Source organism: Rhyacophila brunnea, unplaced genomic scaffold (assembly GCF_057557595.1).
Source record: "Rhyacophila brunnea isolate RB1 unplaced genomic scaffold, BYU_Rbru_1.0 scaffold_23, whole genome shotgun sequence".
NCBI lineage: Eukaryota > Metazoa > Arthropoda > Insecta > Trichoptera > Rhyacophilidae > Rhyacophila > Rhyacophila brunnea.
In genome coordinates, this window is record NW_028232893.1 from 6514770 (window position 1) to 6542377 (window position 27608).

General features: G+C 35.9%; 2 protein-coding genes across 6 annotated transcripts in view; one reads left to right on the forward strand and one right to left on the reverse strand.

The window, feature by feature from the left end:
- Positions 1-3355, reverse strand: part of LOC147069386 (uncharacterized) — a 44927-nt gene extending 41572 nt beyond the window's left edge. For all 4 annotated transcript variants that reach the window (XM_085950790.1, XM_085950789.1, XM_085950787.1 and 1 more), the window contains exon 1: positions 2868-3355. In XM_085950790.1, the coding sequence (XP_085806916.1) occupies positions 2868-2955 (88 nt within the window). In that variant the 5' untranslated portion in view covers positions 2956-3355. The remainder of the gene's footprint in view (positions 1-2867) is intronic.
- A 439-nt stretch (positions 3356-3794) lies between these two features.
- On the forward strand, positions 3795-27599 carry su(w[a]) (suppressor of white-apricot). 2 transcript variants are annotated; one of them, XM_085950899.1, is made up of 12 exons: positions 3795-4283; positions 4918-5093; positions 6512-6702; positions 7195-7414; positions 9620-9681; positions 14625-15159; positions 16000-16326; positions 16920-17540; positions 21952-22088; positions 22977-23245; positions 24727-24786; positions 26051-27599. In XM_085950899.1, the coding sequence occupies exons 2-12, from the start codon at positions 5084-5086 to the stop codon at positions 26391-26393; spliced, it is 2775 nt and encodes a 924-aa protein (XP_085807025.1). In that variant the 5' UTR covers positions 3795-4283; positions 4918-5083; the 3' UTR covers positions 26394-27599. The 2 variants fall into 2 exon arrangements, with proteins under 2 accessions (XP_085807025.1, XP_085807024.1); XM_085950898.1 differs by having other exon boundaries at positions 3795-4052.
- Positions 27600-27608: the final 9 nt, after the last annotated feature.

Below are 27608 nucleotides of genomic sequence, written 5' to 3' on the forward strand. Positions count from 1 at the left end.
TTTGGGCGTACTATATCTGTTTTATATCGTACATAGTACGCGGACCAAAATTATACTACAAATACTATAATTATAGTACGGTTGGCAACACTGGGCGAGGAAGAGGCATGGAAAGCTTCCTTTGTGAGGTTACTGATGGTTTCTAACGTCTTTTATTTCTGATATACCTACGTGGTCCAATGAAAGCACTGGTCCAATGATCGCAACCTTCCCCTACTTGGTTATGACAAAAGGAGGTCGCGATTAGTGCTTCATAATAATATGCTAAATAAATCAACTGGATTTATTTAAAAATCGCTAAAAATATACGAAATACTCTTAACTCTGGGGTTCCGTGGAAACCACTTGGCTAATACTACTGTAGAAAATCACACTGCCTTAAACCTTAGCGATAGGTAGGGGGCCCGCCATAGATCTTGGCCTGAGGGCCCGCTTCAGGATGTGGGGACCATGCTTATGACAGTGAAGCAGACAGGGGCATGGTCTAAATAAAAAGATCGTGACTAGGCGATGCGCGGATTGTGCAAATGACGCGAGCCTAACGAAATATAATTTGTCATAAAAATTCATCGAGCGTCCTTTTAATGTTATGTTTATTATTATATTCGTAATAATAATGGTATATTCATTGACATGTTTTCTTTTTCAAGTACATGCGGAACGTTTTTTAGTTATCTTTACACGATTTAAGAATATATTCCTCCGACGCCATCTGAAAACAAATTGACGTGCTCACACCTCGAATATCAGCCTCCGATTTGCGTCGACTGCGAAATTTCGTTCCACCTACTGTTTAAAATTATTTGCCGTTTCACTTATGTATGCTCTTAAGCGCGTCCAGAGTTTGCGAATTATTAGAATAAACGCTTCCTTTCGCGTAACCCCACAAGAGATTCAACGTTGTCAAATCGCACGATAAAGCTAGTTTTTCACGAGCTACCTAGGTTCCCACCACAACCCGTCATGTATGTACAGCCGTGGATATGTACGGCCGCCTTCCATGAGGCTATAAACGTGTCTGAAAGAAGTGATTTTAAGTGCTCATTCTGGGAAGGAGCCACACGGGACTGATACTGCAACCATGCACCGTAGTGCTTAAAGAAAGAAGTTATTTCACTAGCTGTATGACATGTGGTGTCATCCTGTTGAAACCACATGTTCGATTCCGGCCACAGAGTCAGTTATCACTTGCCTATAATATCGGACGCCATTGACTGTAACGGTCGTTCTTTAATCATTTTCGAAGTACGGCCTGATATATGTACGGGCGACACATCCAGCCCAAAAACACCACCAAACAGTATAATAACTTTCGCAGAATGTAAGGGCCTCTAAAATCATCTGTGGGTTTTCCTTGCCTCAAATATGGCAGCTATGCTAAATAACGTACATATTGAGATGAAAATGCGACCCATCACTGATGATGTTCCTTGAAAAATCATCATTGGTTGCACGCTCTTCCTAGACCCAATAGGCGAATTTGTGACACTGGTTGTACGATTGACGATGTCAAAAAAATACACGCGAAATAATTGACAGGTAACAACGAAAGGACTGTGAAATCCGTACCACGAGTTGGATAAGCCCGTATATATATTTTTGTGAAGCACATAATAATATAAAATAGAAAATTCACTAACTACCTATCGGCCTGGGATTTGGGGTGCCCGGCCGGGTGACATGTACATTTCACCGTAGTGCAGTTCGCCGTGAGCTTCCTTATCGGAAAGAGATGGCCGTAGAGGTACTATACGGTCATCTCTATAGCACCGAGATCAACGAATTATGCGTTGTTCGTGGAGCATTGCAGACAATTAATAATGGTTCTTCGAGAATGAAAACCTAACCTCGATACATTTCACGGTGAAATGTGATACTACGAACTGCATACGTACAAATTTCCGGACACGGCCCTGCCGGGCCCCAATGCTTTGCATTCGCTTGCGATTAGAGCTGGAGGCTACGCCACTGGCCAGAGCTGGTTTTAAGCTTTAATGATGGATAAAATTTTTTTTTTCGCAATATACTTAATTATTACCTTGATTAATTACAAAAACTGGTTGCCCTTCGATTGGCGAAAATTTAAACTCACGATTAACGTAGTTGTTAGGATTAATTTGGATGATTCATGCTTAGACTTTGAGGACAAGAGCATTCACCCGAGAAGTGGAAGATATGAGCTAGAATCCTACTCTATCCAACTTTTTAAAGAGGAAGTGCAACACACATTTGAAAGAAATTTTAATGAGTGTTTTATTTATCATGTTTATGACATAAAAATGTGAAATTAAATTTTATAAATTTACAAAATATTAAATGACCTAACCTACGTAACAAAATTGGTGACTGATTTTCGTAAATGTTATAAAGAGTAGGTAAAAATAATTAATGTACCTTTTATGTGTATAGAAAAGTATTATATTTCACTTAGTAGTTGCAATATTCCGGGTATACAAAATATACTTTAAGAAACTGCAAATTTCACAACACAAACCGTTTATTAATCATTTTGTGCAAATTTAAGTCTAGTAAGTAATTTATGGCAATTATAATGCCTGAGGTTATTGTTTCATCTGCGCACACAAGATTGTAGAAGGACAACATTGTAAAGTTACTTTTTATCGTTTCAAATGACATTATTTAATAACATTCCAGATAAAAACAAATGAAGGTTGAGGAACATATTATTAAGAAACAAAAGAGAAACTACGAAAATGACAATAGTTTTAAAAAATGATACCCGAATATTGACAAACGTCTTTTATACGAAAAGCGGTCGTATTCATGGAAGGAAAGTACGCAAATATGGCATTGATACTTCGTTAAACTACTAGATTAAAGTAATAAAGCGATAAACTAGGACAAACCTGCTTTATTCGAGTCTTCAATTGATGTATTGACATTCTCTCCTGGTTTGTCTTTCGCAGACGGCAATGATGGACTGGCAGCTGACATTTCAGTTAACTTTTGATTCTTCCAATCAGTCTTTATATACAAATAAAATAACTATATTACGGCTAATTAATAATTTATTATTATACAGTCTACTAAAAAAGGTCCAGTATCCTTTTATGTACTGTTTATATCACAGATTTTTCGTTTTCAGCAAACAATTTAAATCAACACACGTATACACAGCCACACAGAAAATGATTAAGAGTTCGTATTTACAGGTAATGGAGAAATGGTGAACTCATAGAAACATTAAAAACGGACGATCAATTACAAAATACAATAATTCCACTCAAACATTTACATTACTAGACACATAACTAAAAACAATGTTGGTATTAATTTCTTTCTAATGCAAAAATATAAAACGTCGCCATATGCCTTTTGAGATCTTGTAGAACAGAACAGGGGTTGCCAGTTGATAGCTAATTTTAGCTAGTACCATTTACGACGCTTTCGAACCTTTTGTTTTACAATGTCATAAACATACGACGAAAGCAAATGACACAAGAATACAATTAACGGAGTAATTTTTTCAGTAAAATTTTGCCTTATTCAATTCAACTGTGTACAATAAAACTCAAATTCATAATATAGAGGATTTATAGTACGTAAAGTGATGTTTTTTCAACTATATATAGGTACCATGTTTTTGTAATTCGTGAAGACGATAGATGCAATCAATATTATTAAACAATATTCTAATATTATAAGTAATTTAAAAAATGATAATATGTTCAGCCAGAATTATTATTTATCGATGAAAGAAAATAGACATGATCACAAGTATTTGGGAATTTTTTCGCAATATTTAATCATTCCGTTTTTATCTATATGACAACATAACACAACTGTCATGTTGATACGGAGTCGTGCATAAATTTGCGGTACATAAAAATAGTAAAAATGTCTTTAAAATGGGGCACTGGCAGCAGTGAATCGGGGATATTGCGCAGAAATGATGTGCCGGAAAAAATAGAGGACCTTCTGGTGTTTGGATATTCGTGCAAATTGTTTAGGGACGACGAAAAAGCTTTGTCAATCGATCAAGGCAAACACCTCATACCATGGATGGGGGATGAAACGTTGAAAATAGACAGGTGCGACAACTATGATTATTTCTAAATAATAACTGTCGATTTCCATTGCGGCGGGGCGATTCGAAAGTGCTAAATTGACATTTTATTCGTTGTAATGAGACATGAGTTTGCTTGAGATTTTCACAGATTGCGAATTCGTTAATATGTCATCGTGTTGTATCTGAAGACCGGCCGCAGCTCACGACATCGCGCCCATGAACAAACACACGTCAAGTATGATATTTCCACCAGGTTTGTATGTATGCAAAGAAAAACAAATCTTTTGTTTGGTTTCAGAGAAATTACGAACGTCAAACGTCGTTTTCATCACAGCCTACCAACAAAAGAATACCATACTTTTATTTTTTAAATTAGGAATAACAAAATTGTAATGTTGATAGAATAGCTGTGGGAATACTATTATTAATTATTTAACAGTAATATTATGATTAAATTAATATGCAAGTGACCACAAGCTAGTCGTTATTCAATTTCACACTATATAAATCTTTATGATACTTGGGCGAAATATTTACATTATCATTACATTCTTTTCAATTTAAATGTTACAGATGAAAAAATAGCTTTTTTGAATTTAGAATATTACGACAAATTAATATTATATGGCTAATGAGTACAAATAATTATTATTAAATGTTGCTTGTAAAATAAATATTTATCTAAGATTTAAAAAAAAAAGGTTTAATACCTTGATTTTTATTGGGTGGTTACTTTTAAGCAGTTAATAAATTATTATCCGACTACTACTTTCAGTTAGGTTTAAGAAGACATGCAAGAAATATACTAATACCCGACACTTTTTTATAAAACTTTTCCTTGCAACCGTGATTTGTCTAATCATTGTTTCTGTATTGTGCGGCGCTAGGTATGATGGTCGCGGCGCGCTGGTGGCACGGGACCTGGCTGCGGCGGAGGCTGGAGCCCACTGCGCCATCGGTTGGCAACAGCTGACTTCCGAAGAGCAGCGTGCAGAACGTCTTTGTGATGAGGAACGCTATCGAGCCTTGCACTGTGATGAAGATGAAGAAGAAATGTATAGAGGTCAGTTGAGGAAAGTAGGAATAATAGCACACGCAACCATTTTTTAAATATTCCTAATCGTATACTCTACGCAAGAAATAAACAACATATCGTCTCTGTTCTGGCAGAACACACTAACTGGAGAATACTAGTTTTGAGTAATTTGACTTTGAAGTTGTTAAAATGTTTGAAATGGTCTATCATGTGAGTTTATTAAGTAATCGTAAAAAGGATGACTTTAAAATAAAGACTGTTTATTTATTAAGAAGGTTTCCAGACTGTAAAGTTTGAAATAAGGAACATTTTGGTATAACTAACTCAATACTCAACTACTCATTTTTTCGAATTAGTGTCTTCTGCCAGAACGTGACGATATCATGTAACTATATTTATTTGATATCTGTTTAGAGGTTTTCCATATATTATGAGTCATGCCCAAAGGGGGTGTGGGGGTTGTCGAAAACATTAATTCATCAAACAAAATTAATATAGAATAAACATGATTTGAAAACATCTCATGCATATACACAAATTAAAAAATCATTTTGTAGAAAGAAAAAAAAAATACGACACCCGACGGAACTTGAACCTGTATCCGCTGGATCCGCGCCAGTATGGTTTTCCAATTAGGATTCGATAAGCAATTCATGTAACAACTATTAGTTAAGATCGTCGTAATTAACTAAGATACCCGTAGCTTAATTGGAAAATCATGCTGGCGCGAATCCAGCAGAATTCGTAATTGTAATTGAAAAATGAATTTTTTTAATGTGTATATTCAATATGAGGTGTCTTATTCCAAAAAGCGATAAGTCCACACTTGGTGAAAATTGAGAAAAAAATACGCACGTATTCTTTGTATAATTTTACACGATAGGTATTGATCTATAAATTCCAAAACGCGACATAACCCTACGAAAAAAATATTTTAAGTCTCAATTTATTACAAAAAGCGCCAAGTCCGTTTTTCTTATTCTTTAAAGCTTGGTTGATTTCGCACGTGTTTAAGTCAACCAATAAGGGAACGTTTAATATTGAAAAGGGCGTCTCCCATGCTGTAGCATCTGGTAAACTTATGACAGTGCCACGGAAATATGTGCCTTATGCGGGATAAATTAAAAAGTGAGGTACAAGTAGCGCTAAGTCCAATTTTATTTTGCCTATATTTATTACATTTAAGAGTTTATCGGCTGAAACAAATTGCCATTTGGTTCTAATTTCGACATAGAATACAACGGGAAAAAAAATCTCACGCTAAAACAAATAATTGAAGCTAGAAACATAAAAACGTTGTTTCCCGAAAATATTGAATTGTGGACTTGTCGCTTTTTGTAATTAGACGCCTCATATATAGAATGTTACAGTGTCAAATCATTTTCTGAGAGTTTGTAATGTATGATTTCTGAAGTCTGAAGAAAGGAATTTATTGTTTATTTCAGAGGAAGAGTTGAAAAGACTTCATATGGCGAGAGGTGCGTCTTACGGACAAGTCGGATTCAACTATGATGGCGATAACAATCCCGCCAAGAGTGCCGTGGGAGCCGTTGAAAATGACATCACTGCCACTAAAGATGAAGACGATGAACCTTTTATACCGGTGCGGATTGATGTTCCTGATGGAATGCTATTGGTGAGACACTGATTTCATTCTTCTTATTTTCATTGAATTGAAGTAAATTTATACTGATTTAACAAGAACAATGCTCAATTTGAATTCTCGGAATCCGCTTTCTTATGTTTATTTATTTATTTAAGAATACAAAACATTGTGGACATAACAAATCTAAATTCAAGACGTACACATGATATTTACATTATAACAAATGAGGTGTCTCGAAACAAAAACGGTTTTTAAAAACTTCCGCTTTTGTTTCCATACATCTCAAATATTACCCTCACAAGAGAGAAGAAGAGAATATAGAATATAATAATAATAATAACAGAAAAAATTAAATCAAAACATACTTAAGTACAATTTAATACAGAAAAATAAAATTTTTAAAACAAAAAACATACAATTTTATACAGTGAAATAGTGTTTCAAAAACAAATTGACACAATATTGACGAATTATGACACAATATTACTGAATAAATAAAATGATGTGAATGAAAATTTTCAGCCTCAAACGAAGAAATTGAACGCCATCATCGAGAAGACAGCTTTGTTCATCTCTGGGCAAGGCGCCCAGATGGAGATCCTGTTGAAGGCCAAGCAGGCTGGGAATCCCCACTTTGATTTTCTCTCACTCGAGTGCCCCCTGCACGCATACTACAGCCTGGTACTCTCAGCCATCAGGGAGGGCAGATTCAGACCCGAGGAGGAACCCGCCAAAGAAGAAGGTATGACTATAACTTACGACATGTAGTTTTTGTAGCTGCCACGCACATATATACTCAACTTAATGTCTTTTCGTGACTCAAATAGGCCTCCTGTTGAGAGCCATTCAGCTTGGAGTACAAACAGTAGGGAGGCTGCTGACATATAACAGTAGTGCTACTGGTTAAGAAAGTCTAAATCAGATGTGACAGATGCGATAACTTACACCTCACAGTGTCATAAAGGCGACTGAGTACCTCCACGATGGTCCTGCGTGTCTAAAGTTTACACACATTCAATGACCACGTCATTTCAGCTTGTTAAAAGCCTACTGGAACTACTCTCATGGCAATGCTGTTTCTCAAATCTACCCCCTTCACTCACAGGACAAGGCCGACTATATTCAGGCCGTGGCACTGAATTGCGAATTACAATGTAGTGCTAGTTATTTATTTAATTTAAATTTTCGATTGCATATTTCGTTCAAATTATAAACAGTTTATTACAAGATCTGAATAAAAACGAACCGTAAGTGTGAGTGAGTAAGCATTCGGCACGCTTATATCTCCGCTCTATGCGTTAGAGTAAGATAGAATGTCTTCGGCTGAATTTTAAAAATTTGAAAACATCGCCGGGAAAAATTGATTCGGCTGATTACATGCATTTAAAAACTGTGAGCACATGTTGCTGAAATTTATTGTTTTTGTGTGAAATATAAAGTTAGTGGTAATTATTTTTAGTTATTTTAATTGAACATATGGTTATACTGAGAGGTAACTATTTTTAATTAATTTAGTACAACATAATATGGTTAACTATGTTGTGTTTGAATTTGGTAGTCGTGCTGAGAAGCAACACGATGTTATAACGTTTCATAGTTAAGTTGAAAATAATAAAATCGTTGTTCTACTATGCGTTATATGCTAAAAATGCGGCTTCATTCTGCCAAAAATAGGCCCTCTCTATATATCATTATTCTGAGGTTTATTACCTTACTGCAGTGGCTCCCAAAGTTGACTGGGTTCCGACCCATCTAACAAAAATTTCCAATCTTGGGACCCACTTCTTAGCTGTCTTAGAGAAAAGAGGGCATAAATATTGGTAATGCTCAGATTCCCTAGTGGCAAGTCGTGGAACTATTTAATGCTGTCTTATTTGTTCTAATTGAAATAAAAAAAATATTTTTTATAAGTATTACCAATATGAATGAAAAACTGTTGAAATAAGAAACACAACTTAAATAAAAAAAAATATTACTTAAATACCTACACCTGCAAGGTTTTTTTACAAAGTTATTTCAATGGGAAAGGATGTATTTGTTTCTTATTTTTTTTCATTACAGTTTTAGCATCAACTTCAACTTTAGTTACTTTTAATCGCAGTGAGTTTGATATATCCAATTTATTTCGGTATTTAGTTTTAATGTTAACCATAGCCGAAAATCCGACCTCACATAGATATGAGGTAGTAAAGAAGAGGAGGACTTTCATAGCTTCATCGAACAGGCAAGGATAATTATCAGCAACTGAGAGCCAGAATTTCGTTAACTGTTTACGATTGAAACTATTTTCAGTGACGTATCTTTTGATAAATCAATGAGTTCTTCACTTGCTTTTGTTGACATACTAGTTGGTAAGTCGTCTTGAAATGGGTTACAAATCCAACGCAACGAATCAAACTTTTTCATCTCTTCCCCAAAATAGTCGTCAAAGTTATTTATTAACAGTGATAAATGACTGGAAATTTCATACAGTACGTTCATCTTAGGCTGCACTTGGTTTTCAATAATAAAAGTATTATTTTTTTTATTAATATTTTTTATAATTCATGTATACAGTGGCGAGGGCCCACTCAATATTTGCTCGCGACCCATAGTTTGGGAAACCATGCCTTATTGCATTCGAAGTATGAGCAATAACTAGCACTACCATTGAAGTTTATAGTTTCGTATCACGGACTGACTATCACCAACATTCGATCACTCCAGGCGGAAAAATTTACACATGCTCATGAAGGTAGCTTCCATTCCTCTCACCCCCAAAGGAAAAGACCTTCCGTGCTTAATTTGTTTTCTCCGGGAAAGGCAACGGTCAAACTCTTTTTGGACATCCCTTCTTGCGTTCCTGTTTATAGGAACTTTGTCACATTGATGGTTTTAATAGTTCATCAACAAAGTAATGCATAGTATAGATCAATTAATTAATCAGTCATTTTTTTGTCTCTTTCAGAAAAGCACCAAGAAGATGATCATTACCTTCACCCAAGCTTGGCACCGGTATCCGTCGAATCGGTAGGTTTTTGCCTCTATATTCATTACATTCCAAAAGACTATTACGATAACCTGTAATTTAATCATGATGTTTTAGCAAAAGTATTCTTTTCTTAAAATTTAGAAACGCTCACGTGGACAGCGTCAAAGGAGTGGTATTGTATTGTTTTTTTTTTTTTAATATTATTTTTACTTTACAATTTGCATTGTTTGGCTCTGTCTCTTTGGCTGTGGATCGTAGGATGCTAACCACGTCCTCCGGGAATATCCTGCAGATCTATTCTAACTACACCAGAACCTCGATTATCCAGACTAATCGGGGATGAAGATAGTAACGATAGATCCGGATAATCGAAAAAAATAATTAAAAATATATTTTTCTTTTATATGAATTGCTTTTTATGAAATATTCACTTGTTTTTACCAATAAAATTTTTGACCCGGGTTTCGCCTTTCGGCGTCTTCATTTACATGCGCACTGACCAATGGTAAATTTAATGCACACTTGACATGGAATACAGTTAATTCTTGCTTATCTAATAAATTTATACAATGAAAGAAGATAAAAACCTTATTACCCACTAAGTAAAGTTGTCAGTACGCATTTACCATTGGTGAGTGCGCTTAGTGCCTGAAGATGCCGAAAGGTGAAACCGGGGTCGCAGAAAACGACTCAAATGGAATAGTACAAAACTGAAATCAATTAGAATTTAAATTCAAATTTCATCATTTCCCGATGGTATTAATTTTCTAAATATTTTAAACTAATAAGGTCTGGATAACCAAAGTTTTACTTTATGTAACTCTATAATACCCAATAACACTATTTTATTATATTACCTTGATAGCTCCAATATTTTACTTATTATTCTTCATTCAAAATAGTTATCTAAAATGCGAATTTTTGAGTCCACTGTCTCTCTCTCTCATCTGTGTTTTTGGAATAGACTTGCCAAAATATGTACCGAAAGGGAAGATTCGAGTTGCTCAGTCAGTTAAGCTTTTGGGTCCACAGGCAGTCAGACATGGTTGCCACAAATGCCAATTTCTAACAACAAAAATTGCCTTATCACATAGTGATCTCAGATCTCTCAATCGCTTTTGTTTCTTTGGTTTTTCTACTTATGAGCTTTTTACAAATAAATTCATTAAGCACACATAAGTGCGTTGCAACCTAAGTTGCTCCTGATATATTCCGTGACCTAAGCTTCACATTGCCTTTTCGATAGGCATTTTTCGCTACTGCTATTGGGTCACGCCTGTTTGACTCGTTTGGATTAGAGCTTGTGATTACTTGATCGAGAATTCGAGATTGGTACAGTAAAACCTCGTTAATTCGAAATCAACGGGATCAACAAGAGAAAAAAAATTTAATTACGAAATACAAAATGTGTGGCAAAAAAACAGTACAGACCTATAAACTTATCTGTCGAATGGCCAACAATGGAACTACGTACTACCATAGGACGCAATTTTGAAAATTTCATTTGAATGTCAGATTTCCAGGTGTCTAGTTATGAGTCTTGATTGGGTAGTTTTCGACAGTGGTTCCCCCATCCCATTCTTCAAATAAGTTTGTAGGTCTGTAAAGCGGTTTCCGATACAATTTCAATCAGATTATTACCAGTGATGAGTATTATCATTCATTCATCGAAGAAGTGGAAATCGCTATATATACTTATATAGATTTTATAAACTTTGGCAAATATTTTGATTTATGACGAATTTTGAATAAACTGTGTTTGTATTAACGGGGTTTTACTAGTTGATTTTTCGAGAATTTTTGAGAAATAATATTTGACAGTGTTACGGGAGATTAATGTGTTATCAATGACGATCGTAGTGCATACACTACTCGCGAGTGGAGAACTACAAGGTTCTAAGTGTTTGTCCTAGGAGAAACAAAAGTAACAATGGGGCAGCTTAGGATACTACTTCATTGTTGGATTTGTTTTTTCAAGGACGAACACATAGAACCTTGTAGTATTAGGCAAGCGTACTTTCCAAAAACTAAGAAGAAATATTTTGTGACTTGCTTGCATGTTTTCCAATGTTTTCTCGGTGTGGGATCATAACCGACGACCAAATAAAAATCAATCATCAACTGACTGCTCTCATTTTTAGTTTCCTCTTCGTATTTATGTTTTATAGATCGGATTGAATATTCAATTTACACGAGTCAATATATCATTAAAAAAATGTCGAGAAAAGAGAATCAAGTAAAGTAGGCGCTCGGTAATCCGGCACCCATATTTTTACACCTATACTGGAAAATGTTGTCGGAAATGCCGGATTTCTATAGGAAATAATTTAATTTAAAATTTCCATCTTTTTTGTTATACTCAGGGTTTTGTGTTTACGTTTTTTTTCCGCCATTTTGCTTAAGTGACGCTTTCACGCACGAGAGAAACAAACAAACACGTGTTTATCTGTCAAGGTCGGGCACCGAACTGCCGAGCGAACGGCTCTCCTCCGCTCTGTAATCCGGCAGTTTAATGTGAAACCTGCTGGTTTATAGAGCAAGAGAGCTGAGTTGCAAAATGCCGGACTATTGGACGTGCCGAATTGGTGAACGCCGGATTACCGAGCGCCAACTGTAGTCTCAAAGATTTCTCAAGAATTCTTGAGACGAGAATTGTTCATCACAACCTCTAGTCTGGACGCATTAGTATTGAATAAATAATGTCTCATTTCAGTATGTTTCACTTACCTCTCCTTGTCTTTTCCAGGGCCAGTTGTTTATTGGATCAGTCGTCTCAAGAACCACTTCATTCTTTTGAATGATTTTGATTGTACCGTTTGACCAGTTTGAATATTTTCACATTTTCTCTCAGATTTGCTTTAGGGTAATTTATCTCGAAAGAGGATGTTTAAGAAAAATCTGCATCGAATTGGTATTCAATTCGCAACATTTACACAAATTTTAATGATATAATAATGTATAATTTACCGCCATTTTAAAATACTGACTTAAACCTCCCTGCCGTCTATTACGATGGCCAGACAATCGAAAATGGCTGGAAGTAGCAGTCTGGGTAAATATTTCTATGACGTTTCGGACATAGAGATATTACGAAGGGGGATGCGAAGGTGTCGCATGCCCATCTGTCTGTGACGCCAACCAAATGCAGTTTATTTTTATTGTATCATAAATTGATAGATGTGCGACACATCCACATATGGGTGGCGAACGGAGAAAGTAGGCTGTGAAGATGCTACATTTAATAGTTCTCATACTTATTTGTTTTTATTGAACTGAGAATACAAATTGCAGATTGTGTTGGTTAGATTTTAAAATTCATCTAAACCCTGCCTAAGCAAACGATAATAGAAAGAAGAATGTTTTCTTTATCTATTATGGTTTGGTTGGGTAAGGTTTAATTGAATTTTAAAAACTAACCAATACAGTAAAACCTCGTTAATACGAATTCCACGGGACCGAAAATCGAAAAAAAAATTCGAATTACGAATTATGAAATGTATGGGGAAAAATATTAAAATATTTTTTTTTTGATTTTCATCAATATCGTTTACGATCATAGATGTGCCTACCAAATTTCCGGTGGCGTGTGTGTTAATGGATCATAAAATGTCAAGATTATTTATATTACCTTCTTAAAATAAGTAATTTATCATGTTTTACGAAAAGTCTGTCACAATTTTCAATGACTGGCTCATGAAATAGTGTACTTTATTATGATTTATTGAATATTTTTATATGCCAGGACTTCGGATTCGAATCACGAAATTTGAATTAAAGGTATGGTTTTATATGAAAATAATGTTCAAGGGACTTTTTTTTAGTGAAAAATTTTGAATTACGGCAAATTAAGAATTATCCGTGTTCTGATTAACGAGGTTCTACTGTATCCATCTGCAATTTGTATTCTTATTTTAGTTCAATGGAAACAAATTAGTATGTCTTAAGTTTAGTGTGTACTGTTTATGTAGGATCTCCACACCCTACCTCTACCCTTCGCGACCGCCGCATATTCACATGTGTGAATCATACCTGAAATATTCATCTAGACTGCTACATCCTGATGTGAGACGTCATAATGGACTGGTCTTATTACAAACAGGAAACTGCGCATATTTGATAACACGCAAGATTAACGAATGAGGCATTCTTAAACACATTGACTGCTGACTAGATAATTATTTTTTAATTACCTTATTTAAATAGCATGCTAATTATATCGAACGGCCACCTAATCATTACTTTCAGTAATGATCAGTCTTTAGCGTCCAATGTATTAATTTAATAACATCTCAGATTTGTTGAAATTTATTAGCATTTTTGCATTGGATTACAATTCATGCACTCCTGTGTATAAAACGTTATAATTAAATTAATAGCGACGTATCTAATTTCTTATTTTTTTTTTGTTCTGTACTGAATATACAGATGGTTTAACAACATTGAATTCTTTATTTTAGAAAAACCTCAGAAACATTCATATGAGAAAAAATTTTAGAAAAAAAGTTGGCCAGAGTGGGACTCAAACTCATGTCTTTCACTTTTCGGGTGAGTGGTTTCATCTAAGTGGGAACTTCGAGTTCATCGAGTCATCGAACTTCAACGAGCTTAACTTTTTTTTCTTGGATTTTTTCTAATATGTATGTTTTCCGAGATATTTTAAAATTATATCTTTTCAATAAGAAGAATTTAACAATCATAAATCTTGTGTCTACCTATTCAATATTGAATATAAAAATAAAGATGTATTAATCACATATTTAACTTTGACGTTGATTTACTCAACTTGACCCTTAGATCATTTTAATCCTCAGTTCTACAATTATTATATAAATGTCCAATTATTGTAAGTCAATCAAGTAGCGTCAGTCAATAGTATTAATTTTATTTAAATGTCAGTTAAATTACTGACCTTTTCTGGATTCACTTACTCGAGAGTAAAAGAAACAAACGTTTATATCGCACTTCTTATTTCTACTTACAGGCACCTTCGATTCCCAGCATCGCTTATAAACCGTCAGCGGACTGCGCCTACTCAATGCTAGTCAGCCAAATCAAAGGCACCAAGCCTCAGGCGGCAGACGACGAAGACGACTCCACATCTTTGATGGAAAGCGACGATTTAGCTCCGCCAGGAACCGAAACATTGCCACTCCCGGTGCCGACGAAATACAAACCTAACCTCGTGTCGTTCTTTGAAAACAAACAAGCCGAGTATTACAATAATACAATGTCGCCGCATGCAGAAATCGCTAAGGGACCCGTATTATACGCGAAGAAGTCTGTTGATACCGATGTAGTAATCCCGAAAGTGGCGGTTTTGAGTGCGGACCTTGGTTACGTCGGTGTGAATGCCGTTGAATCTAAGAATGATACGGTGGATGCAGATTCTGCGAAGTCTCACGGCGGCTGGGACTCCAATTCGAACTCTCCGCGGCCTGAGAAGATGAAGAGCTCGAAAGGACTGTTGGCGCACTATTATAATTCGGACAGTGACGAGGATTCCGAATCGAGTACAGGTGAGAATAGTTTCTTCTTTTGGTGCTGTTTTCTATCAAAGGTTGACGTCCGAATCGCTGTACCTATTCCTGTCATAGGCCAGTTGCGTAATACCGCCAGGAAAACAAAAATAATGGGAAGTAGGTTGCCTTCTGGGTGAGGCCGTAACAAAGTTTAAACTTCAAGTGTGGAGAAATATGGAACACCTATTAAAGAATAAATATCTAATTTTCAATAGGTAGTTGCTTATGTATGCATTAAAGTTCGTCTAATTAATTAGCTCTGTGATTGAAGTAATTATGAAGAGACAGTTCACGTGTCTGGGACATGTGTTCCGGATGCCGCCAGACAGTTCGACACTCTGTACCCTTGTGGGATAACCTCAAGGGTTCCATCGCCATGGCCGGCTGTCCTTCACCTGCAGCAGTACTACAAAAGCGATGTTTGGCATGGCAGTAGGCTTGAGAGTTGGCTATGGACCGAGGAAAGTGGCACGAACTTGTGCTTGTCCTATGCGCCAATGCTAGGGCGTGACAGGGTGAAGAATTAATCATAAAAATATTGGTAATCTTTAGGAACTCTCGATGCGTTATTTTGTTTCTTAAGTTTTATGATCTGACTGTCATAAAGTAATAAACAGAATCCCTATTGATATCTCACAATAAAATCTTATTTAAAAACTCTCCCATAATTTATACTATACATCTTCAGATCGTGTTTGATTACTGGAGTGCTAGACTTGTGATGTGCTGGATTAGTGAGTTTCTACTGTATTTGAACTATTTTGTATGAGTCAAGGTGAACATTGAATTGTTTAGTGATATAATATACCACAGTAAGTTATTCCATCTTTTATTCAGGATCCAATTCGACAACGTTGTCATCGCAGAGCCGCCCCCTCGCTCTGCCTCCCCCTGACCAGCAGATGATCATCGACAAGATGGCGTCGTACGTCGCCAAGAACGGAGACGATTTCGAGCGCATCGTCAAGATGAAAGGGGACCCGAGATTCTCCTTCTTAGAGTCCGTACACCACTTCCATCCATACTACAGGCACAAGAGGGCCTTCTACGAGAGGGCTAATAGACCGAATGCTGGGAGTAAGGATAACGAAGATGGAAGCTCGGGTCGCAGTTCTGATGCAGCCATTCCTAAGGCCAAGTTGGAGGTTAAACCCAAAGTTATTGGTGAGTATTTTATAGACTACAATCAACTATCCAGTATATCTAGTACTTCTTAGTTGAATGAAAACAAATAAGTATGACTGACAGTGTGCTCTATTTATGTTGGATCTTAAAAGCATACCTCCACCCTTCGCCACTGTATGTACTATACCAGTGGTTTGAAAACTACGTATGTAGTATGAAATGTCACATATTTAATTTTTGAAGTATTTAGACACTGTAAATAGTCGTTCGCAATGCTTCTTTATACCATCAGTGGTGAACGTATGTCATACGAATTGATTGTATAACCATCTAAAATATTAACCACTGGAACACAAAAGGTTCATGTCGATATAGCACCTGGAAAAGAGGCAATTTTTACTTATTAGCAGATTTTTTATGAGGAAAGGCTTGTTAATCTTACACTCAATTTCTTAAATCCGTACTCCGGATCCAAACACGAATGTGGATTTTCGTTTGGATGTGGAAGTCGAACCGCGAGCACTGGCATCGGAAGTGGACATTCTATCATTCATCCATCAAGGGCACTAATTTAATCAATAGCATTACCCGTTCTCAGGCATACTTTCATAATTGATGTTTTTTTATTACAGCTCCCGTGTCATTCTCAATCAAAAAGATCAAAGAGCCCGAACCGATATTACCAAAACCTGCTTTACCGTACGAGTCGAGCTCGGATGAAGAAACTAACGCGGACGCCGCAGAAAGCTCTAAGAATTCAACAACACAAACAAATGCCCAGGAAACGACAAACAACACGCAGCACGAAAATAAAACAAACAACAAAATTGAAGAATGTAAATCTGCACAGTATAGAAGCGACGCAGTAATTAATGCCCCGAAACTAGATAAAGATATTATGAAAGTTGTTAGTCTGAGTCAGAATTCAAATGATATTGAAACATCTCAAATAACAAAAGAAATGGGGTTCGTACATTCTATAGCGAAGGAATCGAATGTTAAAAGTGTCGAAACGTTCAGTAAACGGAAGAGTACCGATAAAAGGGATTCGACCCTTCGCAATTCGGACGATTCTGACGAGTACATCAGCAGCAGCAGGCATCACAAGAAGAGGAGACGGTCGCGCACAGAGAAGAAACATCTTGAAGAGATCTCAGACGTTATCACGATCGAAGATTTCGATCCGGCGGGTTATGGCGATTATATCGATCTCACGGAAGATATGGAAGAAGAGAAATATGCCGGTAAAAAAGGTGAGTGGACTTGTGGCTATCAGACAAATTAGCCCTTTGCATAAAGTAGTTAGTTTTCAGTGAATGACATGTCAAAAATTATTATTCTCAATAACAGATAGCACCAAAAGTATTAGAGTGCTCACGAGCATGTGTTAAAATGCTCATGTCTCAAAATGAAGTTTTCCGGATTATACTATGACAGGGGTTCAATTGAACTACACCGATTGGACTGGGTGTGATTGATCCTTTAACCCGGCCGGCGCCGATGTCACACACCTTGTACAAATCGGCCAAATTCGCAATGCGCATGTGTATAAATCGATGCCACCGCGTCCATATTTATCATACGGGACTGATTTTTTCACGTAAATTTGGCCTGATTTGTCCTTCTCCTGCCACCTATGACATATTTTAAAAGCATTGCTTCTAAATATAAAATAATCACCAAAGTTTCGAACCAATTCGTACGGCCAAGTTTTGCCGGTCGACAGAAATCAGTTTGAACTGCGCGCCGCGACTGCGCAGTATACGACAGACTTTCAACCGAGCGGGCCATTGCGCGGGATTGTATTTATCGCATACAAGTTGAATATTTACCGCAATCGTTGATAAATACTTTTTTTGCTGTCTGGTGTACTTATCACATTAAAACTGGCATGATTAACTATTGAATGTATGATTTTATTTTGATTTTTAAAATACTTTTTGTACTGTCTACCGTGTTCCATTTTAGTGAATGTGAAAATTAATACTGATATCAATAACTATGGTGTGTGAGTTTAATGGTTTCTGTGATTTGGCGTTTCTTAATACTGTAGTTAAACATTTTAAAAACATTTCATAGTTTTATAGTGCGTAAATATGGAGGAAGAAAATGTGCGTACTAATGAGGAATTGGACTCAGATTATGACATGTCGGAAGAGGAATTGGAACAACATGAGACTGATCATGATGTTGACGATACGGACTCTGACGAGCCAATTGAATTTTTGCGGTCATGGAGAACTGGTCCGTATATTCCAATAGTTCACGAATTCAATGATTGTCGATCTGGCGTGACATCGAACGACTTGGACGAATCCTCTCCCGAATGTCTTTTCTTTGAACATTTTTTGAATAAAAATATAATGTCGGAAATAGTGAACCAAACGAATACATTTTTTAACCATTCGTACAGTGCGGGAGACCTCGGACCGAAATCGCGGTCACACAATTGGACAGACACGTCAGTGCCGGAGTTGTATACATTTTTTGCCGTATCAATGCTGATGACTCGAAATAAGCACACGTCGATAGAGGAACATTGGAGTACCGATCCTTACCTGCATGCAGACATTTTTGGGAAAATAATGGCTAGAAATTGATACCAACTTATTTTACAAATGCTTCATTTTTCTGATCCTAGTGTGACCGCCTCAAATGATAGACTAGCTAAAATTAGATTACTGTTAGAATACACAAGAACAATTTTTAGGGAAACGATGATACCGTATCAGAATCTTTGCATAGATGAGAGCATAATCGTGTTTAAGGGTAGATTAATTTTTAAACAATTCATTCCTTCCAAAAGACATCGATTTGGAATAAAAATGTTTGTGATGTGTGACGTAATGACAGGATATATTATTGACTTTATAATTTATTGTGGGGAAGGGACTGACATACAAGACAATGAAAATCTCGGTATTTCCGGTGCGGTAGTGACAACGCTAATGAAAGACTATATTGGGAAAGGTCACACCTTATGGTGTGATAACTGGTATTCGAGTCCGGCGCTCTTTAAATACCTTCACTCTCACAAAACGAATGCTTGCGGTACAGTGAGAAAAAATCGTAAAGATATGCCAGAGTTCAGCAAACTGAAAAAGGGAGATACCGAGGCTAAGTACAATAATCCACTTTTGGCTCTGAAATGGCACGATAGGAGGGATGTTCACATGCTATCCACCCTCCACGATGCATCATTTGGACCAACGGGAAAAGTGAACTATAGAACTGGCGAAAACATTGAAAAACCAAAATGTGTTATAGATTATAACAAAAATATGGGTACGGTAGATAAGTCTGACATGATGCTTAGCAACTTGTCGTGTATGAGAAAATCGATCAAGTGGTATAAAAAGGTCGCATTCCACATGATCGACTTATATTTATTTAAATTTATTAAATCTGACAAAAAAACATTGGGCGATTTTCAACTCTTGTGTAATAAAACAACTAGTGGACAAATATTGTGTGAGAATTTCAAATGCACCCCTGCCTAAGCCGACAGCGTCAACTAGCGATAATCCCGTACGATTATTGCCCAAAAGTGCAACGGGACATTTGCCAGAATACATTTTACCGACACAAAATACCGATAAGCCTAGAAGATGTTTCGTATGCGGGAATTCTAAAAAAAATCCGAAAAAAACAAAACTCTCTCGCTATATGTGCCCAACGTGTGATGTTGCGTTATGTCTGTCACCTTGCTTTAAAATATATCACACATCTAAAGAATTTTAAAATAGGTTTATTATTGTATTTGTTTTTTTTTTTTAATATGTGAGTTCGTGTTAATTTATCAATAATATTCAATAAGTGAAGTGTTTGTGTAGTTTAAATATATTAAAAGGGTCCCCTTTATATTTGTTTACGACTCAACCCGAAGACATTAATATGTGATTTATCGATATGCACTTGAAAATTAGTAACGCTCGATTCGTGGGAACGTATGCACAAGTGTCGAAATATTACACACCGCGCAGAGCTCTAACTATTTGCTACAAAATGGCGACTTGCAGTAAGTTCTTTCAAATTTGGATAGCATTCGTTTGTTCGAGTGTTTCTGATATTATAACTGATTTATTACGGTTTTTTAGTGTGTCGAAATTATCTTAATGGCTTTGGGTTCTCGACTGGAGCTGTGACATATTTTTTATTGCTTTTTTTAGTATAGAACAAAGACGATAATGAAATTCATGCGTAGTTATGGTGCGTCATACGATTTTTGAGGCAGGTGCCGGGTTAACCGGATGGCTGCCAATGACGTCTTCAGACGTCCGACTTTTCCGTGAACGGAACGCCGCTCATACAAAAATGACGTCTTTGGACGTCCCTTTAAACGGGAAACGGGGGGTAAATCAATTATTTTAAACATACAAAAATGTTGAACACACGAAGACATATATTATATTGGGAATGTCGTCACATACTCAGAATTGAAACAGAATTCGTTTTTACCACTTGAAACGTAAATTGATTTATTTTTTTCTATTTTTGCAATAAAATTCTTGGCGTGCAAGGTACCGCCATACATACGCCTACCGGCAGTAAAAAGGTTAAGGGTCGAATCGTAGGATCTCATTCACATCCTCGATATTTGTTGAAATGGGAATGTTAGTCAAGTCTGTTTGAGCCCCAGTTGGGTCGATCGGCTATCGCGATCCATTTTCTACGTGAGCTAACTACACAATTTTCAGCATCATACGGTGAGAGCGTAAGTACGCCTATCCTTGGGACGATCGCAGCATAACTTTGTATCGTCCTTCTCATGGTTACATGTAAATTGTATGTAAAAAAATTTCACCGTGGCACAGTTCGCCATGAGCTTTCTTATCGGAAAGAGATGACCATATACTATAAGGTCTCCAATTTTATTAGATTCAATATGAACATTAATTCAACTTTCATAGCTGATTTTGGCAAAGTTCATGAATTCAAGAATGAAAACCTAACCTAACCCAACAAATAATCCAATATAACGGCTATTTTAAAAAATTGTTTGCTGCTGGCTTCCTGTAAAGTGTAAACCGACAAGAACCGTGTTTTATTTAGACATGAATTTTATGTCAGTTCTATACGACCCAAAGAGGTTGGACGGTCTTTAATATACGGCAATATATTTCCGATACAACATTTCACGGTGAAGTGTGATACGGCAAACTTCATACGTACAAGTTTCTGGACACGGCTTCTCATTTGGTTATCATTGAAAAACAATTTATAGATGTCATTAGTTTTTTGCAATGTGATTTCAATATACAGGTTGATATCGGGGGATATATTTTAGGCACAGTAGCGATGAATAGGGGATTTTAAAAAATTTAATAAAACGCATTGTATTAATATGTAAACCAAATAACATAATAAATGTCATGCATAAAATAAAAGTTATAAACTGAAAAATAACATTCAGTGTCCTTGAGCGAATCAAGAAAGGTTGTACATGCCTGATTCCTGGCATGTGGCACATGTCAAAACAGGTGTGGGACAAAAAAATATTAAAAATCATTTACGATACAACAGAATCACACTTGCCGGGGTCGTAATGAATGAGTGTTACGTGTATACAGATGGAAAGATTCATATTGCACTGTTTCTACTATGCATTTAACAAATGGTCATTATTTTATTTATGTAAATTGACTAAAAAATTTGATTTTACAGATAAGCACAGCAGTGGCCACTCGGAGAGGAACAGGATTCAGACGGAACGGAAAAAACGGGCTGCCGCATTTTTATCATCACTGAAAGATACCGCTACCGCGCCTGTCAAACAACACTACACTTTGGCCAGTGCCATGGTAAGAATAATTACATATTACAGTACAGTGATAGAAAATTGAAAAAAAAATTATGAATTACGAATTATGAATTTTCGCAAAATTTCGACTTACTGTGTTCGTATTAATGGAGTTTTACTGTATCATCATAGCAACCAGTAGCGAAGGGTGGAGGTAGGTTGTTAAGATCTGCGATAAATAGTGTACACTAAACTTTGCTAGTCATATGTATTTGTTTTTATTGAACTAAGACTACCGTTCACAGATGGTATAAATTAGATTTGAAAATCAATTAAACCCTGCCTAAATGAAACCATAATAGTTTTGGTTTATTTTGGGCGATACGACAAAACTGTGCACACTTTTTTTTGTTTTCATTCGATTAAGAATACATATTGCACATATTGTTGGTTCATTTTTTTAAATTCATTAAGCCCTGCCTAAACCAAACAACAATAGAAAAAAAATATTCTATCTATAAGATATTTAGATATTTTATAGATAAATGAGTATTTTTTTACTATAATCTATTATGGCTTGGTTTTCTAAGGGTTTGATTGAATTTTAAAAACTAACCGACACCATCTGTAACTTGTAGTCTTATTTCAATGAAAACAAATAAGTATGACTGACAAAGTTTAGTGTGCACTATTTATGATGGATCTTTAGCCAACCTCCACCCTTCGCCAATGATAACAACTATATTAATTTCATATGCCTAATTCAATCCTCATCTGGTACATGTTGTTTTTCAATGGATCCAAAGCATAGACCCACTATGCTGAACATGTGGATAACTACTGTTTCTCTAAAAAAACAAAATAATCTGTTAAGAAACCTCTTTCGGGCAGCGGCCAAGATCCACACCGAATTGTAGACCCAATAAAAAAAACAAATTTCAAATTGCAGGTTAAAACACTCAACACTCTGCAGAGCAAAAAGGGCGATGAAGACAAATATCGAAGGAGAGACAGACACAGCAGCAGGAAGTCGAAAAGAAGTAAACGGGAAAGAAAAGAAAACTCCCATTCTTCGGGCAGTGAAGGCAGCGGTAAGGAGGATGTCTGGGACGAGACGTCGAGAGACAGATCTTCGTCACACCGATCCAGAAAGCATCACACTTCCAGCCGCAGCAAATATTCCAAAAAATCCAAGAGGAAACACTCCAGAGATAAAAGGTATAAACCATAGTTTTCCTACCTTTTTTTGCCCCTTCTAATTTGATCATATCAGCTCCTCTCGAGCATATAGACATCACATAGCGCTTCCAAGAATCCCTGTTGCTCGCCAGTTCGCCAGTTATCTTACATCTTCCAAAGTCATATATATGTATAAATTTAAATTAAATATATATACATTCTTTTTTAAGACTACAACAGGCCACGATAGTAGTGTAGTTAGTTATATAAGTGAAACAATCACAAGCATCGTACAAATCACATAAATATATTGTGACCTCATCGGGAATCAAACCCGGAGCCCTCGGATAAAAGACCAGAGCTTTACGCACTATAATACTAGGGCCACCGCAAACATCATTTGGCTCGCCAAATATATTGATTGTTTTTAGTCAAAAGGCTGGTGACTAGGGAATCCAATCCCGAGCCAAAATTCTGATCCCGGGATTTTGGGATTACAATTTGACAATCCCGGGACTGGTCCCGGGATTGCCATTTTTTTCCATTGTTAATATAAAAAAATTGTATTTAGAAATAACATTGATAAAATCGGTCGAAAATAAATCTAGTATAATTTATACTATTTAAGACATTTATTGATAATATTGTATACGTTCAATCTTGGAAATACATAATTTTAATGGAGTAAATAATATTGTAATATAAATAATAATGTGAATTTAATAAGAGATTGCTGTTTCTGATAGTAAAGAATGGGTTAGCGAACTTAAAATAGTAAAGAAAATCATGGTGTACTTTTATGGCCTTTCCGCTTCATAAATCTAATTAGTTAGCCAAATATGAAACTGCCGTAAAACTTATGAGATCATGGTGGAATTACTTTGTTAATAGTGCGAAACTTTGTTTTTTCCAATCTTTCTCATTTTTATTAATTTATGTGAAAAAATAAAATGAATCGGCAACTTACACATGGGTATAATTCAAACTTCATTCAAACTCAGTTTATTTATAATGTAGTTATTTGTTATTAAAAGTATTTTTTCTGTTATATTTTCGTTTTTATTTTATTTTCCATAAAAATTGATAAAAAAATCAATCCCGAAAGTTTGGGGATTATGTTTATCAATACCGGGATTCATAGGTATCCATAAGGATTTGGGATCCCAGGATTGGAATCCCTACTTGTGACCACACTAAATGTTAATGCGATATTTATTTTTTTCTGTGTTATTACTCACTTGCTCTTCAATGCTTTCCCATCGCTCTCAGTACGACTGCCCTTGGAGCCAGCAATACACCCCCCAGGTTTCGTTGATTCTCACAAGGTGGCAGTATAGCCTACTTTGGCGCTTACATTGTTAACTATTAATCTTCTTCAAATAAGAAACTGGCTGAACTTAGCCTGGAAAGATTTTGAATACACCTTCGTCAGCCATGGTTGATCCAATGAAATAAATTATCTTATTTCACAATTCGATATATTATTTTGTTGGTAAATTGTGTTGTTTTTCTATTTCCAGGTCACCGTCGCGCAGTAAAAGCAAGTCACACAAAGACAGCAGTAGGAAATCATCCGTAGCGTAAGTGGGCTTCGAACTGTTTTTTTTTTTCATTTCGGTTCAGCTCTGAGTGATTAATTTCTAAATGTTTTTATTTGTATTAAAAATTTATTTTCTACCATAATTTAGAACATTTTATGGTATCTACTTGTATGATAGCCCGGCGCCAGGGTCCAAAACCAATGGTTATGCTGCACCGCATGGCCGTAAACATAGATTTTTAAGATACTATGACAAATTAAGTGGGGAGTAATGCCCCGTTCACACGTGCATGGATTTACTGCTGACAGCACGTATCTATTATCGCAGCCATAACAAGAAAATGCACATGTAAACAATATGTATTATCATGCAGTTGCAAGATTGCATGTATGAATCAAAAAAGTTTGGAAGTTTCTAAATTTTCACGTGACAGTTGGATTTGTTCGATATTTGCGCCTGCGCAGCTAAATGATAGTGGGGAACCTGCCAGTAAAAAAATGAACTACACTGTGCAGATACTCATTTTGAGGTTATAAACAATTTTCACTACCTGTCAAATAGTACTATAAAATAACAACATCGGGTTACGCTTACTCTTGAAGAATGAAGAACGAGTTAGTGAGCACTTTTTTGTGTAAGCAGTTATTATTGTGATAGTTTAAATACACACCATTGCTGCAAGCAAATCCACGCATGTGTACAAGCGCTATAGGATCATTTTAACGCGCTAGTTTAAAAAAAAAAAGGTTTTGCAGTTCGTTTCTGGTTTGAAGCTATGAGTTGGAACCTTAGTAAGATATTAAAAAATCACCGGGTTTCAAGTCACTTTTTCACATAGTAAATGTCTAATGAGAAAATTTGAATCTCTGGCACTTTCATCAAAATCTGAGAAAATTAGACATTATTCTGAGCAGTACAGCTTCTTGTAAGTCCATGTACGCTCCTTGTTTGGAACACAAGGAGAATACGTGGTGTTTCCAGGAATTCCTGTTGGTCGCAACTTTCTTATATTAGTTTCTTTTGTGGTCTTTCTGCTTTATGCCTCTTTTCTACCAGTTCCTCTCCTGTCATGATTCAAGATGTGCACACATTACGCACAATGGAAAGTCACCTTTGTAAATAATAGTCAGATACCCGAAAGTATCTTATGCTTGGTCCTGCAAAAACTGTATTATCATCGATATAGTATGCTTATAGGCTTCTTGTCCGAGATGTTATATTAAATTTAGGTAAATTCAACTGACTGATATTAATACGATTGTCAATAGTTTTGCTGTGTTTTATAATAACATATTTTTTACAGTCATGCACCGGAAATGTCATCAAAAGAAAGAAAACTGGCCGACGAGAAAATCAAACTGGACAAAATCGAAGAAGACTATAAAGCCTCTCGGAAGCAAGACAAACTCCTCACGTCGTCACTGAAAGACCTCGTCCGGGAGACCAAGAAAGACATGATAACCAGCACACCAATAAAAATGGCACTAGATATTTTCTCAAACGACTCCGGCAGCGAGAGAAGCGGCCGTTCACAGCAGGACAACGGCGATTCGGAAAAAGATAGCCCAGATGAAGACGGTGAAATGAAGTCGGCGAGCGGCGATGAATCGTCAGCCACCTCGGAAGTTTCATCTGATACTGAATGAAGGATTGTTTGTTACAAACACGTGCGCTGTGACTGTTGAAATTAAAAATGAAGACTTTGACCATATATAACGATATTCTCGTTATATAAATATGAACACAGATTTCTTTTATGCATGATAAATATTCAAAACCCATTTCAATTTTCATTTTTTCATTGTATTTTATCCCAAACAGTTTTATAGCAGTAATGTGTAAATTGAAACCTGAATGACACAATGACGATCGCAGAACTGTATGATCTTAACTTCCCAATGTCTCAAAACTGTTCATTAAAAATAGCCACAGTAAAACCTTGTTAATACGAATTCCATGGGACCAAAAATCGAAAAAAATATTTTGATTTTCATTAATAATTTCGATTATGATCATAGATGTGTCTACCAAATTTTCGAAACATTTCTTTCAAATTAAAATCTGCAAATTAGGTATTTACCACCAGCTTATAGGCAATTATAAAAAATATGAAATATTTTTTATTTTTCCAACTTGTCAACACTTGTTTGGCATTGGTTCTCTATTAAAACTATGTGAAAATCCAATAAACAATTAACAATTAAATGCCCACAGCCCTGAAACATGTGAGTTATTGTTTTTCCTTTGAGAGGAGTGCAGTTGTGTCACTGATGTGGGTCATAAAATTGCCACACTATTGGTATTGCCTCACTAAATGGTCACACAATTTATAATGACTGACTTATGAAATAACGTACTTTATTACGATTTATTGAATATTTTTACGTCAGGACTTCATTTTGTATTATGAATTTCGATTTTATCCGTGTTCTTATTAATGAGGTTTTACTTATGTGGTCATCAAGAAAAAATGTATGCTTTAAGGCCCTGCTAGAAGCTCACACTAGCGTTGCAACCCCTAAAATCCATGCCGCAAGTCCTGCGATCTACGTAATTTGTCATTGTGCCATCGCATTGTATCGCTTGTATGTGTAAATTAGATATCTGACACAGGAATGTCTAAACACATAATAAGACGCCATCCCATTGAGGAAAACTTGCAATCAATGTTTGCTATTTTTCAAAATTTTGTTTGAAAAACAATTACTTTGTAATCTTACTATGAATATTTTTTATTATGACATACTAGTTGCCTTGACTCCCTGTACAAATACATAATACAATTTATTATTGTTTATGTTTTAAAATCTTTTCTATTTTCTGATATAGATAATAGTTAATCAAATATTGTCAAAAAAAAA